The sequence below is a fragment of the Hyperolius riggenbachi genome, chromosome 10, assembly GCF_040937935.1.
Source record: "Hyperolius riggenbachi isolate aHypRig1 chromosome 10, aHypRig1.pri, whole genome shotgun sequence".
Lineage (NCBI taxonomy): Eukaryota > Metazoa > Chordata > Amphibia > Anura > Hyperoliidae > Hyperolius > Hyperolius riggenbachi.
The window spans coordinates 237,876,847-237,896,813 of NC_090655.1; the positions used below are offsets into that span (position 1 = coordinate 237,876,847).

General features: G+C 44.6%; 1 protein-coding gene across 1 annotated transcript in view; it reads left to right on the forward strand.

Moving 5' to 3' along the window:
* LOC137536966 (oocyte zinc finger protein XlCOF7.1-like) overlaps positions 1-19,967 on the forward strand; it is a 56,354-nt gene that overhangs the window by 15,921 nt on the left and 20,466 nt on the right. The window contains exons 7-13 of the mRNA XM_068259131.1: positions 398-472; positions 3,928-3,990; positions 4,645-4,923; positions 5,818-5,957; positions 7,287-7,502; positions 7,561-7,641; positions 18,132-18,260. Coding sequence (XP_068115232.1) covers positions 398-472; positions 3,928-3,990; positions 4,645-4,923; positions 5,818-5,957; positions 7,287-7,502; positions 7,561-7,641; positions 18,132-18,260 — 983 coding nt within the window. The remainder of the gene's footprint in view (positions 1-397; positions 473-3,927; positions 3,991-4,644; positions 4,924-5,817; positions 5,958-7,286; positions 7,503-7,560; positions 7,642-18,131; positions 18,261-19,967) is intronic.

Below are 19,967 nucleotides of genomic sequence, written 5' to 3' on the forward strand. Positions count from 1 at the left end.
CACCCCACATCATAGATCAAAAGGATCTAATAACTTGGTCACCCCAGAGTCCAACCCAAAATGTTTGTAGTGCATTCTGTCATGCTGCCCCAACCCTTTGGTACTCCCTACCACACCCAAATTGTGACATCTTAATCCCTGGAAGCATTTAAGTCCAAACTGAAAAACCACCTGCTTAGTCTGGGATTTATAAACATGACTATTTCCTCTGTAACACAGTCCAGCCTTCAACCCTGTATTGATCTGGGACATATCTATACGCTTTGAGTCCTATGGGAGAAAAGAGCTTTACAAATTTTATTGTATTGTAAGAGGGGAATGTTTATTGTCTATTTGCCCGATTTGTGCAACTTTTCTGACTTTTCATGGCTATTTGTGTATGTTTGGATCGTACCAGCTAATCCAGCCCCAAAGAGGAAACGGACACTGGATAGTTACATGGCGGGGATGAGAAGAGAGGAAGACGCCTATGGTAAGCTTTTCTGATCATAGGATATGTGATACTCCTGTTTATTGGTATTTCAATGTTACAGTTGCATGAATGTAGCTGAAGTCAAGAACACAAACAAACAAAACAAAAGAGGAGTTCTCCTCACAAAGACTATTCCACACATACTGTGCCTCTTGTTTAAACATTTCAAGTACTTTCAGAAGACAATAACGATTATTATTGACTATCCTAATAAATGTGATTCATAGCTTGGCCCTGGACCCTGAACAGAGTAAAAAAACTTTAACCACAGAAGATTTTTAAATAAATTTGCAAACAGAACATATTAAGTTACACAGTACAAAAATGTAGTTCAGAAAAGCAATATCGAACCTAAAGAGTGACTTTACCAAAATATAGTAGTGGGGTGGAGGTGGGGGGAAATAAATAAATAAAGACATTGCAAAGTGAGAAGTTAAAAAATATAGATAAATAAATGGTTGAAATTCACCATGTAATTCGTTCATATTGTTTGATCCTCATCCTCCAAGAGTTTGCAGGTCAGCATCTTTAGTGCTGGCATATAAATTTGCATTCATTTTGCATGCGCTGAATTATTATTAGCATCTCATTCACCTTCTCTGCTGGTGAAGCATGAGGATTAGCATGGCAGCCAGGAAACTGGTCATTTTTTTTAATGGAAAAAAATTGCTACCCTCATATTCCTCTAACTTTAAATGTCCATTAAAAAATAGGGCAAAAGAATTAAGAAGTGCCCAGATTGGGACTGTTGGAGGATGACCTATTTTACTGAACTGTGCTCATAATTTATTGAGTTGTCACACCGAAAATCAAGATAATTTTCTAAACATACGGTATATGGATTGGATCTTGACGTATATTTCCAAGAATGTGCAGGCTTATCAGCAAACTAATATCACATCAGTTAGTATACTCTTGCTGTGCTTATAATGGTTTATTTCATTCTTTTAGAATTGTACTGTAACGATCGGTGTAACACAGAGAGGATCTGATTATTGGTGATCTGCAGTATCACCAAAAATACAGATATATACCTGATTATTGATGATCTGCATTATCACCGATAATCAGATATATTACTAACCTCTGGACACCTGAGAGATATGAGTGTTTGGTGCAACAGTAATACTTTGAGAACAATACCAGGAGGACAGGTACAAGGCAGTAAGGAATACTGCTAGAGTATGAGTACCTTTCAGCAGCCTGAGACTCTCCCGCAGGGAGGAGTCAGACTGGGAGAGGGAAGGACCAGAGCGTGAGTGACACCAAAGGGAGGATGTCACTGACAGATGTAACGATTGTGGGATATCTCCGTGTTCAGCGCACAAAGATGTGCGCTGACACTGCGGAGGTCCTCCACAAGCGTGTCAAGATACTAGAACCCAGCTTTTGGTGTAAGCACCAGTAGAGGGAAATTCCTGTCGGCAGATGGCGCTGGAGAGTGCAGAGGAACCAATCCTCTGTACCTCCACAAATGCCAGACAGGAATTGTACGAAGCGCAGAACGCAATCGCAAGAGAAGCGATTGCGAATGAGAACGAGCAAAGAGACAGGTTGTATGTGTGTGCGCCAATCTAGTCGCCACCCCGCGACCGCGCACACACAACAGCAGGTGCGAAACAGAAACGCAACCGCCAAGAACGGCGATTGCCAGAAGTGACACAAGGCAGATCAGAACAGAATACGAGGATAGCAAAGGCACAGCAAATCATACAATGAGAAGATACGGAAAATAATAAACGCTAGCTAACCGCGAACACCGCACTCAATCGCAACAGTGCACGCGGTTATGCGCGGTCTCCACGTGATAAGCACAATAGAGACAAGCACGCCTAACTAACCATCAACAGACAAACACGAAACAAAGAACGTGAACGCTTGCTTAACGGTTACCTCATCGAGCCTACAGCAAGCGCCCGTATCAGACAAGACAGACAAACGAGAAACAGGAACTAGGCAGAAAGGATCCACCGCTCTTCCGCCAGAGCAAGTGTGATCCAAGCAGGAACACAGATCAGAAAGATCCACAGCCGCTAACGCTAGCGGCTAGTGCGATCTAAACAAGACAGATCAGATGAGGTAGCTGGTAGCAACCGCTGCTCCAGCTTACACTCCAGGAACTAGATCAGAAGGATCCACAGCCGCTACCGCTAGAGGCTAGTGCGATCCAAACAAGACAGAGCGATTCGCTATCAACCGCCGCTGGTGACAGCGCAATCGCGACAGACAAGACAGGACAGAATAGGCAGTACAAATTATACACAAACTGACTGCACTAACTAGGAATGCAAGGAGCACTCCCCAAGAATTAACTATACTAAGATAGCAGTGGCTGACACTCCAGGTGAGTCCAGCAGGAACAAACCTCTATGAGCAGCGAAGCATTGTGGGACACACATAGTACTTATAGTACACGCCTCCAATGAATGTGGCCAGGCAATTTGCATGACAACGTATGCAAATTCCTCAGCAAGCACAAGCTGCAAAACTGACAGAAGGTCTTCTTTCCAGAGTCCTGCAGCATGCAGACCTGAATAATGATCAAAAGGCTGCCTGCCTGCGCAGGCAGCCGAGCAGATCGTTACGACAGATCTGTGAACTATCTCTTAACTGGGGAGATAGCTCTCAAGGTCGGACAAGCCAGGTCGGCAACACACGGACATACAAAGTACAAAGACAGGAGGCTGATTTGGTAATCCTAAGGCAAGCAGGGTTTGGCAACAGAGAATCAGAAATAGCGAAGTACCAAATCAGTGAACAGAAAAGTGGTCAGGAAATCAGAAAGTCATAACAGATAATAAACAATGCCTAGTCTTGGGTGTGAGCTCCGTGATCATCAACACCCTGGAACTAGTCTGAAGTATAACAGAGTAATAACACAGATTCTGACAATAAGGTCTGAGTGCTACCACGTAGTGATCGCAACGGCAGACAACCAGCGAATGACCAGCACCCAGTATATATAGCCCAGCGCCTCCCTTAAGTGCTGGACCAATAGGAACTGGTACAAACGTCAGCTGACCGGCTGGGTCAGCTGACTCCCTTCTGGCTGTCATAAAAGTTCTGCCTCTCAGCGCATGCTCGTCCTTCTAAACCTGTGTGGACTATCAGTCCCAGCCACACCAGCCATGTCTTGCGTATCACCCGCCGCGCTGGACACGGAACCAGCCGCACCGCTATCAAGGCATGCGGCGGTTTCTCCGCGTTCAGCCACACTGGAAGATGTAGGCCTACGCGTGCAAACCGCCGCGTTGGATGCGGAATCAGCCGCCTTGTTCTGAGCGCACGCGGCGGCTTTTCCGCGTTTTCTCACATGTACCTTTTTTTTCTCCTTAAATCTTTTATTGAAATTTTTTCCCAACAGAAATAAACAAGAGCAGACAAAACTGTACTTTTTTCATTGACATATTCTAAAAAATATCAATGTTACATTTTCATTTTATTTCACTTTCTAGAAATTGAAATACGTCCTGATATAGACTTGGTAAAATGTGAATTAGTTTCCAGTGCAGGCAAAGGTAATTTTTTCAAGTTATTATTATTTTTATTTGACACACTGTATTGCATGGATTAAAGGAAATAGAGGTTTCTAAACGTAAAGGACTAGTTTTTGAAGTCAATCTTCGGCAACCCCTCCCACCCACACAACATAGTCTGCCCCTCCTCCCTGCAAAGTCCCACTTAAAGTATACCAAAGGCAAACCTCTGGTTAAAGGGAACCCAAGGTGAGAGGGATATGGAGGCTGCCATATTTATTTCCTGTTAAACAATACCAGTTGCCTGGCAGTCCTGCTGATCCCCTGCCTCTAATACTTTTAGCCATAGACCCTGAATGAGCATATGGTTTTACTAGATTATCCATATGCTTGTTCCAGGGTTTGTACTCAGACACCATGTATGCTAGAAGATCAAGAGGACTGTCAGGCAACTGGCATTGCTTACAAGGAAATAAATATGATGGCCTCCATATCGCTCTCACCTAGGGTTTCCCTTTAGGAAACACATATAATGTAGGAGGCGACCCCAGAAAACTAGATAGATAGAGAAATAGATAGATAGATCATAATACTTCACTGAAAAGGGGTTTTTTTTTACCCCTCTGAAATTTTTGGATCATTTGTGTAGTCAAGAGGTGTTTTTTTTATAACTCCATTTTCACCCACTAACCATAGAAATCTCCTTCCCAGTGAGGAAGCGAGCCACGGCCTTCCACTTCAATGAACTGTATGAGATCACCAAGTTCTTGCTGTACCACGGATATGAAGAAGGCATCCCGGGGCGGGTCCACGAGCATAAAAGCCTACTTCTGACCCAGCTCTCCTCCCACCTGTACGAGAAGTTCGGAACCTCGCGAACCAAGCGGCAGATCCAAAAACGTTATTCTGATCTAAAGTCTCGGGAGCCAAAAACATTCATGAAAATAAAGAATAAGATCTTGAAAGATATGCAAGGTCAGATTTTTATGTAACAGTGCATGCTCAATATAGACCTTAGGTTTTCTTTGTTTGATTTTATGCTTTGAGTTTAGCATACTGCTATTTTGTGAATTTATTATACTCATATACATTAATCCTGGATGGAGCCATGACACTTAGCTTACAAACCATTCTAGATTTTCTGATTTCAGGACTATCATAAAATAACCAATTATATACTGTATATGTGCTGAAGTAAACCATACAAGAAGGGGAATGTTAATGGAACCCCTCACTATGGATTGATGGATTATTTTTAATATTGCTAATGGGTGGAGTTATTAGATCCTGGTCCCATTCCTTAGCTAAGTTAGCTTACCTCTATTTGTAAAAGTGTACCTAAAGTGACATGGTGAGATAAGCATATTTACATGTAGTACTAGCATTACTAAGAAGTTTAGTAAAGTCCATTTCTGTTCTCCAATACAGCAAGCGTAAAAAAAATATGCAAATGTATTTGTCAAACAGCTTGTTGAATTCATTTGGTTTCCTGAAAAGTAAAAAGTAAAAGCCTGTTATCTGTCATGGGGATAATAAGGTTTTACTGTAGAAAAGTTCAAAGGCTCATTACTTCTCCTTTTTCAGCTTAAAAGGCAGAGTGCCTGTTCTAAACAGTAGCTGTGACAGCCTATTTCTATTTATCATAGAAAGACAAGGAACATTGAAAGTGTGTGCATGTAGGCTTAGTTGAATTATCACTGATAATTAGCCTTGAGGGTCTTCTGGTTCTTCTTTGGAGCTCTGCCACCCGGTGGCCACAAGTGCCAAGTATGAAATGTTCATATTAATTATTTCTTAGCTACCTCATTTAAAAGCAACAAACCAGCATTATAAAATCATCTCTGTTATTTTCCACCTTTTTGCTTGAAGAAATGTCCCTGAGGAAGATCTCGGACACGGAGAGTGAACACTCGGAGGAGGAGATACAGGATGGAGTAAGCACCGGCCTGGACTCTGCGGACATTCAGGAGGCTCTGGTGTCTGGCTACATCCACACTGAGGACATGCAGGTAGGTCTTGATGTACAGTTCATACGTCCAACCATTCAAGCCTGTCTAAAAACTAAAATGGCGGTCATCAGTAGCGGGAGTCAACAAGATGCTGAAAATTCCAGGTCGCATGAAAACGTAATGCACATTGTATGCAAATGGAATTGGGCCAATTCCGAGATGCATGCAGTTTGCACTAGCCTTATATGCAAGTCAAAAGGGATCACATCTCATTCCCCATCTCTAGTAAACCGTATAGGGCAGTCCTGAAAGAAGTCAGCAATAGCCCAGTGATGTTTATTTCCTTTTTATATTTGTGTCCTTTAAAGGAGACCTGAGATAACAAAAATTTGTGTATTTATACTTACCTGGGGCTTCCTCCAGCCCTATGAGGATCTTGGGATCCATCACTCTCCTCCCCAGCAGCTCAGTTGTCCCAGAATTGCCTCCAGTATCTTCTTCTGCCATGGTGTTCTGCGCTTGTGCAGTACTACTGCAGAACGATCCCAGCTGCAGGAGCGCGACGGGGATGCACATGGATTTGCAGGTGCAGAACACCAGAACTGGCCCCAACTTTAGAAGATACCAGAGGTGATCCTGGGACAACGGAGCAGCCAAGAGGATGGCGAAGGGAGCCCAAGGTCCTCATGGGACTTAAGGAAGCCTCAGGTAAGTATAAATAAGATACGGTGTAACGGCTGATTTACACTTTAAAGTTCACTGTTGCCTTAAAACTCTGTAAAAGTTTAAAGGGTACCTGAAGCGACTTATAAAAAATGTTAGATGTTTGCCTCAGTAGATGGTCCAGGGGCTTTCCACCAGCCCACCGTTCAAGCGCAGGTTTCCTCCATACCTGTTCAACTCAGTGAGTCAAATATATTTCTTCTGCCCATGAGTGTGGCTATATATGAGCAAATCTAGACTGGGCATGAGCAAGTAAAGTCAGCACATGCCCAGTAGAATAAAGCATTTGTCCATGGAAGAGAAAAGCCGTGTACAAGCCGCTTTGTTCTAATGGGCATGCATGGATCTTACTTGGGCATGCTCGATCCGGATGTGCTCTGGATCACAACCGGAAATACACGGCCAGAAGATGAAGAGGAATGCTGAGCTGGAATGGTGGGATCTACAAGGTTCCGGGAAGCCTCCGGACTACTCAGAGGCTTCCAGCTACTAAGGCAGGTATCTAACCTTTCCCTCCTCCCCACTTCAAAAATAAATAAGAAAAAGAAACAGGACTACTCATAACTGGTTCAGCACTATATTGATGGCAATATTACAATGAAACTGGGAATTTCCTTTAAAGGTCTTGAACCTTCTGCATCTGAGTCTTTTCATTGGACCTTACAGGTCACACAGTCTTCAGAAGAGCCTACAGAGCAGGATGAGGAACTGTACCATTATATACCTCTGGACTATACGCCTCGTGTGGTCCACGTAGCAACAGATGAACTGGAGACAGAACCAGGCGACTCACGCATAGAGAAGATTGAACACTCTCTACATGTACTGCAAGCAAAGATGGATCAATTATTAACCAGTCTGACCACCAGGAAGGAGTTTTACTGAGATCATGTCATGAGATGATTTTAAAGACATATGAATTGCTGGTTCCCCTCATTAGTACTTTCATCAGACTACTTTCAAAGTTGGTGGTTTGACGGTCTTACAGAAGGATTTAGACAAAAAGGCATTTCAGGCCGTGGTAATGGTGGCTAGACAGTAGTTTCATATATGCAAACACAACGGGTAGAGACTTGTCTGGTGCGTAGACAGAGTCTCAATTTTTCTGGCAACGGGCTTTATACTTGATGAAGGACGTGATTATGACTTTCATTGGTTTCAAGTTTAGCCTATTCCCTCAGTGATGCTGGGTTGAAATTAGTGGCGTCTGTGGCATTCCATTCATCTCTGTTGTCCACAGTTCCAGCAAGACCTTTAAGGTCTATCTTGGGAAATACAGGTTCATATTTTTAGCATGCACCCCAAAAAAAAAAAACCATTTATTCTTCATCTAAAGTCAGGGTGGAAGCATGCATAGTTGTCTTTTTTTTTGCCCAACTGTGCACCCAGAACTGCTGGTGGTGTATAGCCATAGAGATGGCTTTATAGCCCAAAACAAACCCAGTTCACCAAGACAAACTCTAATAGCAATCAGGTTAATAAGGTGTATAGATGCAAACTGGTGGGCAGAGTACCTGTTTCCTGAGACAAACGTGATTGGCAGAATACACTGCAGCTCTTGCTCCTCTGGATGCAGACATTGGGTGGGGCTATCAAATGTGACACCATGTGACAAAGAAGCAGTAGCTGTTCCCCAACATTTCAGCATCCTCGCATTACATTAGAAAACATACATCCTTAATGCGGATGCTAACTTGTAATCCAAAGGAAGTCAGTGCTGATTGTAAGACGTTCACTGGCTTACAGGAAACTACTCAGACACCTTTCCATATAGGGAGGTCTGTATGTATAAGTGCACAGCTGCCGGTAAACACAGCTACACAACAACTGCATGGCATTGAAAAGTTTCTTGGCTATTTAAGTGCTGCACAAAATAGGACTGCATTTGACCCAGTGGGTCAAATAGCTCAGAGAAGCTCTTTTGCATAGATAACTGAAGTTTCTTACAGGAACACAATATGAGACTTTTCTTTGCTACTAATGTTCTATTTCTTATCTGTATTTCACATACAATTCATTGACCCAAATGCAATTGACTTTTTCAAAAAGTACCAACAAGTAGGTGAAAAGGTACTATCCAAATTATTGTAAGTATTTTTTTGCTTGCTGTTGGTTTAAGTGGCAATTTACTTGACAACACCTAGGAGAAAACTCTGAGCAAAAGGTAGCTGCATATGGCTCATAAGTTTATTTTCACGTATAATTTACCCCATTCAATCTGATTACTTTGAAAATCTAACACATTCAAATTTGGGTTTAGCTAGGCTTACAGATCGCTGGATTGCAGCTTTTGTATGTGCTTCATACATATGCCCCTTTATTGCCTAAATCAATTAATCTTTCTTTTCATTGTATATCCCCCACTCCCCAAGTTAGGGGGGAACGGGGGTTTAGGTTTAGAGAGGGACTCCCACCAGAATTGTTTTATGAGAGCGATCTGAGATGATCGAGAGACCTGGGTGAGGATGGGGTTTCCTCTCCTACGCGATACTGTGGTTGCTGGTCTTGCAACCCACATTTCCAAGTAGAATTTGTAGAAGTTCCTGGCTGAATGTGTGAATGGGTGAAAGTACATGTGTGGAAGTAAAACTGAAGTGAAAAAAAAAAGTCCGATACCTAAAGAGCCTTCTCGTTCCTCCCTTAGTGTCCTGGTTCCAGTGCTATCATCCCCGTTAGAGCCAACTGGTCGAGTAAATCTTTGGGAGCACTTGTGTATTCAAGCGCTTCCAAGATGGCCAGCTCTGAACTGCGAGTGCTCCCAATGCCTTACAGGGGCTTCTGGAGTGGCAAATTCAAATGGGGTGACAGTGTTGGAACCAGGTCACCGAGGAAGGAACTGGAAGGCTCTTTAGGATCCAGAGCCTTCCCTCTCCTAGTGGCTGGATAGTGCACAGGTGAAGAGCTCTGCCTCTGACACAGGAGACCAGAGTTCAAATCTGGGCTCTTCCTGTTTAATAAGCCAGCACCTATTCAGTAAGGAGTGCTTGGGCTAGGCTCCCTAACACTGCTACTGCCTACTGAGCGCGTCCTAGTGGCTGCAGCTCAAGTGCTTTAAGTCCGTCAGAAGAAAAGTGCAAATGTTATGTGTGCAAATGTTATGTGTGCAAATGCAAAAGTGCAAATGTTATTTGTCTTGTCTTTTTTTTTGTTTTGACTACAGATTTGCTTCAATAAGATCTGGACAGTAAGGACAATACAACACTATTGTTATGTTGATGATAAAAGGTGTCCAAGTCCCCCTTCCTTTTTTATGGATGGTTGTTCAAGTTTCACCTAATTCCATCTAGTTTATTATACATACTACACTATACTTAGATCCTGGATTCCTCTTGTTGTTTTTACTCCTGTAGGATCAGGAATACTGGAGTCCACGCACTCTAACTGCCCCTTTGATGAGCTCCCAATCTAATCCCTATGGAGGTGATAGTTTAATGTTCTACCAAATTATTATGTGGTTATATAGCACTGCAATCTTCTGCAGCACTTTACAGACAACATAGTCACGTCACTGACTGTCCCTTAGTTGAGCTCACAGTTTCTTAGTTGAGCTCACAATTATAGTCATATTTTATTGTTTAATGTATAATACATACAGTATATATACATTTTGTCATATTACTGCCACAAACATGAATCAATTTTATTGGAATTTCACATGAAAGACCAATACAAAGTGGTGTACACATGAGAAGTGGTACGAAAATCATACATGATTCCAAACATTTTTTACAAATAAATGTGGAAAACTTCAAGGGGGCCGAATACTTTTGCAACCCACTGTATATACAGAGAGAGAGAGCTTAACTGAATGGATTACATATTTTTCAACATAGAGTTTGCCTTAAAAAGAGGCTTTGTAACAAAAAAATCTCCCCTTGGGGGATGCTTACCTCGGGAGGGCGAAGCCTCACTGTCCCAATGAGGCTTCCCCTTCCTCTGTAGCCTGGGAGAGTCCAGCGCTGGGTCCCCCAAAACCACTTCGACAAAGCCTGACAATTACTGTGCATGCCCGGCAATATTTACCTACCACGATCCAGCACAGGCGCAGTAGCGAATCTCTTCGGTCGGGCAAAGGCGGAAATTGCCGAGCTCGATCGATCCGCTCCACTTCTCAGGCGCAAAGGACTCCCGCCTGCGCAGTAGAGCATATTGATCTGGCTCGGCTATTTCCACCTTTGCCCGAATGAAGAGCCACTACTGCGTCTGCGCTGGATCGCGGTAGGTAAATATTTACCTCGACCCTGAGGGGGTCGCAGCGCTGGATTGCCGGGACGGAGGAAGGTAAGTATCCCCCAGAGGGGTTTTTATTTGTTACAGGATTTCTTTAAGGGGGTGATCACAATATAGGCCTGCACGGAAATATTCCCCTTACTACAGGCACTGTGTACTGCGTGTTAGGCTATTAGCACAACGGCGCGTGCACAGTATGGAGCCGAGTGCTCCCGAAGACTTCCAAAGTCCCTCGCGGCAGGGCATTCAAACTGGGGAGCTACCGCTGCAACGAGGACACCGGGAGAGGAGAGGAAAGTTCCTATAGGACCCCGAGCCTTCCGCCTTCCTTCTCCTTAGGTAAGTATCTGACTTTTTTTTTTTAAGTTTTGATTCCCATTGACTTTAAACTAAAAGGACTGAATATTCTTCAACAAAAACAGGACTTATTTTAAATATTTGTATTATCAGGGAAAGCAAATAATCATCACAATAATTCAAATCTAATTTATCAGATCTAATTTTTCCAGTTTTACATTGAATGATTAAAAATTTCAAAATATGAATCACGTTTATTGGTCAGTTAAAGGGACTCTGATCACCGGTCAAATAAGAAAATCTGGACTTACCTGGGGTTTCCTCCAGCCCTTCTTAGCCTGCGAGGTCCCTTGGCGTCCTCTAGGTCCCATCCGTGGTCCTGCTGGTGGCTCTGTTAACCCGGCGACGTCAGCAAAAGTCGTGCATGCCCATCCACACACCCGGCGCCGTAAGCATCCTATGCATGTGTGGTTCAGTCTTTCAAGAACTGCGCATGCGCAGGACAGTTACAGTGACCACTGCGATGACATGCCGGGTGCGCGGTCAGGCCATGCATGCGCAACTTCAGCCAAAGTCGCCAGGTTAACGGAGTCAACAGCAGGAGATTGGAGGGGACCCTGAGGATGCCAAGGGACCTCGCGGGCTACGGAGGGCTAGAGGAAGCCCCAGATAAGTCCAGATTTGGTTTGTTTTTTCACTGCTGTTCACAGTTACTTTAAGAAAAGATAAAGAATAAGGGGCAAATATGTTTACTTGAGAGGACAAAAGCCTCTGCTTATAAAATACCTCTAATTCAGTCTGGCCTTGATTATTCTGTATAATCCCTGGGGGTGCTTTGTGTGTAAAAACTGTGACTGTGCGATGAGGAATTTCAAATATGGACTCATTATTATTATTATTATTATGCTATTTTCAATTTAGATATATACTGTACATTCGCAGAAATATTTATTAACTATTTATTCATCTGGAATTGTTGCATGTGATGCTGGCTCAATGCAATATTTAGCAGTGATATTTTTCACCGCTAAAAGTTTTTTGTTGTTAATATATTTTGGGGAAAAACCTTAAAAGTTCAATTAAATCTGATAAAGTTTTCCAACTTATCTGATTTGTTTGTTTTATAGAAGGTGGGCGCAATTATTGTGTCCCCCTTGTACCTCGTGTACTCCTGTGCCCTCCATGTGTCCCCTTCTGACCCCATGTGTCTCCTCTGCTCCTCCATGTGACCCCTTCTGTCCCCCATGTATCTTCCACTCCTCTATGGGCCCCTTCTGTCCCCAATGTGTCCCCTTCTGTTCATGTCTCTTCCGCTCCCACTGAATAAGTGAAAGAAGCAGAAGCATGACTCACCTAATCCATCGAAGCCCACAGCAATCAGAGACCTCTCCTCTCCCACACTGTTCCCCTAGTGCCGGCTTCTGCTGACCACATCATTACACTTGACTGGCACTAGGGGAGCAGTGAGAGAAAGGAGAGGTCTGACCACCACTGGATGGCTCCGATGGATGAGGTGAGCCGTGCTGCCGCTGCTTTCATTTCTTCAGGGGGAGCGGAGTAGACATGGGGGACAATACAGGGAGTCCCCGGCTCGGATCGGCGGGTGTCCATAAGTTGGAGACTCCCTGTATTTGGAATATAAGATGCAGTGACTTTTTCTCCTCATTTTGGGAGAGAAAAAGTGTGTCTAATAATCTGAAAAATACGGTATTTTGCTGTCATTGAGATGTTAACAATTTTGGCTTGCATCCAAAATTAATTTGAATTGCGTGCAGATCGGTGTTGGACCAACCAGAATTGACAGGAAGTGTATCTGATTGGCTTAGTTACATGGAACATACAATTCACATGCATGCCGAAATTATTAGCTTTCCATTGACCGTCTGTATTGTGGTTTTTTTTTTGGGGGGGGGGGTTTTGTGCGTGTATTTTTTCTGCTTTTTTTTTTTTTTTTTTAGCTACAAATAGGGAAACTAGTTGGTATTTTTCTCTCCATCACGCCACCCCCTCCATCATGCACAACACATTATTCTTCCTTACCCCTCCATAGTGTCAGAACATGCCGCTAGACTGCAGGCTACTTACATGCCTGGACAGCTTCAGCCACAAACTGTCGTCCTAGGGATCGTATTCCGATCCCTGTCTGGTGACAGTAGTCTCAACTGTGTACAAGAAGACATAGGTTTTCTTCAAGCCGGGGGCTGGGCGAAAAACAGGAATCCAATGGGTTGGAGACTAGGAGTTCCCCAGTGCAGTCACTCCGCTAAAGCCTGGTGAACACATCCAATCTTGATTGGCCAATTTTACAACTTATATCTCCGGTAGTATGAAGGCTTTGAATACTTTGAACAGATTATGTAGGTCAAGCTCTTATTCTACATGGAAGTAGTAAGATTGGCCAGTGTACTGTATCGCACCTTTGGTAGTAGATTCCAGGCGTCTATGACAGCTGGCTTACTTCGTATAATATCTCAAAGTGGGTGCAGAAGCGGTACCAGCGCAACACACATGCCAATAAGGAAGTATAAGTATGAACTGAACTACATTACAAGGGAGCTTGAGCATATATTTTATTAGAACTTGCAGATTCATGGGGGTTATCTCTCCCCACCACCATTTACTCAGGTGTATGATACAACACATTTCATGAGAATTAAGAAGCATACACATGTCCAATTTTGATTGGCCAACCAATGACCAATTTTACCAACTCCATGTAGAATTAGGGCCAACAGACTTTGCATACTATGAACAGATTGTGTAGGTAGCCTCTAATAATACATGGAGGTAGTAAAATTGGATGTGGTATACACTTTCAATTATGATTGGGCAATCGCTAATCAATTTTACCACCTCTATGTAGTATAAGGGTTTATCCACACAATCTCTCAACATCTGTATCCAACATTTAACCCAACCGACCATGGCGGCCCGACATCTTGCAACATGTCTGACCAATTAATGCAACCAGTTTTGTCCCGAAATTGGTCGCATTGTCGGTCGGGCATGCACTTGGCGGCACCGATTTTCATCCAATCCGATTATAATAATTGAATCGGGTGGTCTCTCGGCTGCCAAGTCACCTGATGTATGGACACTGTATGTTATAGTAAATTATATTCAGTAGAGTGGGTTACCAAAAGGACAACAAATACAGCGCTAATGGCATGAAGGAGCACATCGCTACTTGGGAATAAGAGATGCTACGTTTTCTGGCTTACATGTAAATTAAAGTACGCAGCTTGGAACTGGGCCAATGAATGCACTTCCTGCTGATTTGAACTTGACCTAATTCCAGGCAGCATACATTTTGCATGAAATTATCCTGCAAGCCAGTCAGAATTTTTAGCATCTCGCTCACCTCTCTACTTTTCTCACCTACTTCCTCAGGGGCTAACAATATGTGCTGCTGTGTAGTTTCTGTCCTGCTTAAACGTTTAGGTATGAGATTTCGACCAAATTTGATGACTGTACGGTCTCCATGTATCCATCATGTAGTAATTTTTTACCCACCCATTTCTATTGGCCATAAAGTGGAGTCTGGATAGCTTTCCATTCGCTCCCACTCACCCTCCCGTAACATTGATTAGACTCCCTTCTTTCCATCAATAGAGCAACTACTTCCGGGTACTGCGTTCCACCTTAGTTGTGCTGCATTCCAGTGACAGTCGCCGGTGTAATGTCTGATTTACCGCTGTAATACCGGAAGATGATAAAAGTAGCTGAGAGCAGAGAGACGAGGGAGAGTAGTAGACGGGGCAAAGAGAACGGGTGTGTCCAATTTTGTTCTCAGGTTTGGAACGCAAAGATCGAAAGCACCGTGCACACAGAGCGGAAGTGGGCGGTGCAAGAAGGGGAGGTAATGGCTGCCCATACAAAAGGAAAGAAGCTGCTGGTCAGTATGCCTGGAATTCTTCGCTCCTCCTACTAACTACATTTCAAGAGCCTGCACTGCACACCTGCCCCTCCCCCACCACTCTTACCCCTCATGCCTGTGCTGATTCCTTGTTCATGTGCATGTGCATTTCTAGACATCACACCAATACCACTACTACATTCCATGTGGCTGTACTGCAATACAATAAATAATAATATCCAGACCCCCCCATCCAACAAATACATAGTTTTCATGTGACTGTGCTGCTATAAATAATAATAATATCCACATTATATCATAAGCCTGTTCTGGTATAATATCCAGACCCCCACATTCTATCCTTCATGTGACTGTACTGATATAATACACTGAATCCCCCCCCCCCCCCCCCCCCCCCCAATACTACCCTTCATGTGCCTGTGCTGGTATAATTTACCACTCCTAGACTTGTGATTATGCTGGTATAATATCCAGATCCCCTTCATTCATGTGACAGTGCTGGTATTATATCTAGATCCCCCATTCATATGCATGTGCTGGAATAATATACAGAATCCTTCCCCTTCCCCCACCACCCCTACCCTACATTTGACTGTGCTGGTATAATATTTAGATCCACCTTCCCCCCACAACTCATACCCTATATGTGATTGTGCTGGTATAATAACCAGACCCCTCATCCCACCACCACTCCTACCCTACATGTGACTGTGCTGGTATAATATAAAGACCACCCCTCAACCCCATCACCACTCCTAGCATATATGTGCCTGTTTTTGGTATAATATCCATATCGTCCACTACTCCTCTCATACATGTGACTGTGCTGGTATAATATCCAGAACCCCTATCCCCTCACCGGTCCTACCATTCAGGTGCCTGTGCTGGTATAATATCCAGACTCGCCTCCCCCCTCCACTCATACTATTCAAGTGCCTGTGCTGGTATAATATCCAGAACCACATTCCCCCACCACTCATACTATTCAAGTGCCTGTGCTGGTATAATATCCAGAACCACATTCCCCCACCACTCGTACTATTCAAGTGCCTGTGCTGGTATAATATCTAGACCCACATCCCCCCACCACTCATACTGTTCATGTGCGTGTGCTAGTATAATATCCAGACCTACATCACCCCCACCACTCGTACTATTCATGTGCCTGTGCTGGTATCAGAATCAGAATCTTTATTATCGCCAAGCACGACTGGGTCGTGCCCGGAATTGGGCTTGGAACGTACAGGGTACTGATACAGGATATAGATACAGATACAGGACAAATCAAGCAGTTAGAAAGGAACACAACATTTGCAGAGAGACAATGTAGCATAAGTTACAACACAAAAAAACATCCAAAAAAGAACAGCCAGAAAAAGTCAGCATGAGCTAGAGCGCCGTCTATCTGTGTGTAGAGTGCCTAAGTGCCGGCATGGTGTTGTGGTGTGGGGCTGGGCAGTTCAGAAGGTTGACGGCCGAGGGAAAGAAGCTGTTTTTATGCCTTGAGGTCTTGGTGAAGATGGACCGGAACCGGAGTCTCCGGCTCGAGGGGAGCTGACTAAAGAAGCGATGGCCTGGGTGTGAGGGGTCGTTGGTGATCTTTAATGCTCTGAAGAACAGCCTGGAATAGTAAAGGAGGTCCAGAGAGGGGAGGGGTCTCCCGATGATCCTCTCCGCTGATCTGATGACCCTCTGCAGTTTGAGTCTGTCGCTGGCAGAGGAGCTGGCATACCAAACCAGGATGGAAGAGCATAGGACAGATTCGATTGTAGCGGAGTAGAAGTTTGTCAGAAGTTTTTGGGCCATACCAAACTTTTTTAGTTGGCGGAGAAAGAAAAGTCTCTGTTGGGCTTTCCTCTGTGTGGAGGCAGTGTTGGCCTTCCACTTCAGGTCATTTGAGATGGTTGTGCCCAGAAGGCGGACGCTGGGGACTCTTTCCACCTCCTTGCCATCGATGCAGATTGGGGGCGGGGTGGAGGCGCATCTCCTGAAATCAACAATCATCTCCACAGTTTTCGCTGTGTTTAGGACCAATCCGTTCTCTCTGCACCAGTGACAGACACCTTCAACCTGGTGGCGGTACTCTTCCTCATCATTATTGGTGATGAGACCGACAATGTCAGCGAATTTGATTACTTTTACCGAGTCTGACGTAGATTTGCAGGTATTTGTATACAGAGAGAACAGAAACGGCGACAGGACGCAGCCTTGTGGGGCTCCTGTGTTGGTGGTCCTAGGTTGTGAGGAGATGGTGCCCAGCCTAACAACCTGGGACCTGTTGGTGAGTTGGTATAATATCTAGACCCACATTCCCCCACCACTCGGGCTTTCATGCCACAAGCAAAATGGCCGCTGGAGCTTGCCACGGCTGCGCAGTCCGCATAGACGCGAGTGCGGCTGCGCAGCTCTAGGGCCTCCCCCCGATCCACGCACAGGAGACAGCCTGTAGCATCACTAGTGAGGACGCGGCAGGAGGAGCCCCAGAGCTGCGCAGCCACACTCGCGTCTATGCGGACTGCACAGCCGTGGCAAGCTCCAGCGGCCATTTTACCTGTGGCATAAGAGCCCGACCTGGGCAGTGGGGTCGGGAGCCGACCAGGGGTCGGGCAAAGAGCGGGGACCCGGCGGAAGTGAATGGAGGGTGTGGATGGCGTCCTCCGTGCATACAGAATAAAGACAGGTACTGAATTTTTTTTACAACGGTCACCTCATAAGTCCTTTAAATAAAAATCAAAACTAGTCCTCGGCAAGAGTATTTGTAGAGGGTACAGACAGGAACAAAGAACATCTATCTAGGCAATCTAGCTGTGGGTACATGTAAGAGTGATGTGCAGGTACTCTGTAGGAGAATGAGGTGATTCTTCCTCTATTACACATTCTTCATGCACGATCTGGGCCAGGTTTACGGGTTGGTGCTAATTGGAGCCCAATTTAGGCAGCTTAGTCTTCCAGTTGCATATATTTGCATAATTGCAGACTTTCTAGCATTGAACAGCCTTATTCCTGCATGACTGGTGAGCACTTCAGTGCTTTCCTGTTACACTGACTAATCATTGTCTCCATTTGTCACCTGTGTTCAGGTCACTAAGCTGTGACTGATGTAAAAGACACAAGACTATAATCCTGGCTTTGAATCCATTTCTGTACTGAAGATGCGTATATCAGAAATGAAGAGTCGCCTAATGGAGCAGCTACTAGACCTTACTCTGGAAATCATCTACCTGCTGACTGGAGAGGTGAGGAGGATTCTGGGAAGTCACATGACTTCACTCTTATCTCTGTTAATAAAATACACTCCATGAGAGGTGAGGAGGATTCTGGGAGGTCACATGACATCATTGCTATTTCTATTAGTAAAACACACACTTGGCCAGAGAGATGAGGAGGATTCTGGGAGGTCAGGCAATGCCACTTTTATCTCTGTTAAAGTGGACCTGAACTCTTGCACAGTGTCACGGAATAGCCGTGAGAAACGCAGGTGAATCTAGAGAATTCACAGTCGCTTTCCTGATCGCTCCCTGTCGGATCTGAGCAGTCGTGCAAGCGATCCGAAAATGACATTTTGTGTTATTTTAAATCCAAAGATATGTTCCCCTGTGAGCCAGAGCAGTCCCCTCACCCCTCCGGAATGTCGCACGTGGCTGGACTCCCTGCCGGGCCCAGCTCATTCCCCCTACAGCAGATGTCCCCATGAAAAGGACCAGGAAACTGGCTCCACAGGGGGGCCATAGAAAGCCAGCCGATCCGGCACCGAGCATGGGCCATAAGGAAAGCATGGGTGATATGATTTCCTGTCGGCATACGAAAACCGTATGTCGCACAGCTATAAAATTCATATCGTCTTGTCCGGTAAAATCTGGCCATCGTGCTGATATGAAATTCCTTGGGATAGACCGTCCGGTTATCGAGATATTAATCTTCTCAGGAGCCTGACCCGCTGGCTTAGCCGTGTCTGATGTCATATTAATCTGTATTTTCCAACAAGTCTGAAGCTGTTACCCCCCTAAATATAACGTGTATGGTTCAGGAGTTACAGCATTTCATAAGTTTAGCCCTAAAATCTCTCAGAGGGAATGAACTGTCATTGGTGGGTGACTCAGAGGGGCGGCATTGCCACACCCCCAAACCAGCTTCATCAAAAGCACCTGGCCAGCAGGCGGGCGGGGAATTCCTCCCTTTACCATCTTCATGACAAGCTGCTGCCAGCCAGAGGACATAGGGCTGGTGGCCATTTTGCTGACCCATCTGAACAAAGAACTCTAAGAACTTGAAACCGTTTTGCTTGAACTTGATTGGAAACCAGAACTCTGATTTTTCCCACAAAAAGGACATCTTTCCAGGAACTAAGTATTTTTCTCCCTTCTTTTATTTTTCATTCTGGCTATTACTGTTTTCATAATTGTTGGTTTTCATAATTGTCTGTATATATTAATTATTTATATTGCGTGAATAAACGACTTTCTCCAAGTCATTCACTTTCCGCTACCCTGCTTATCAGCACACACACAGAAATGATCCCGGGTCTCTGAAGATACACTACTGTTTGTTTGTTGTTGGCTAGACAGAATATCGTGTGTTTAACCGTTTTATTCGCAGGATTAGTCAGTCAGTTAGTGGGCCCCACGGTCCCATAGTAACCGCGGTGGTGGCAGTTTACTCTGAACCAGTGGGTGACGTTGTAATCACCCGTGTCTCACAGGCTCCCTTCTGAGCTGTCTGCGGCTAATTCTTAACGGTTCCTGCGCATTGACTGCGACCAGAGTTCGCACGATCTGTGCGCTGGCATCGTTTAGAAGGCTAAGTGCGGTCAGCCACTGAGGGCTCCTGTGACAGTGTTAGGCAGCGGTTGGGACCTGTGTTGTGCTGAAAGTATCTACGATAGCGCTAGCGCTATCGAGAAACGAACTAATTCGTTGGTGTAGCTGGAAGGCAATATATTTTTT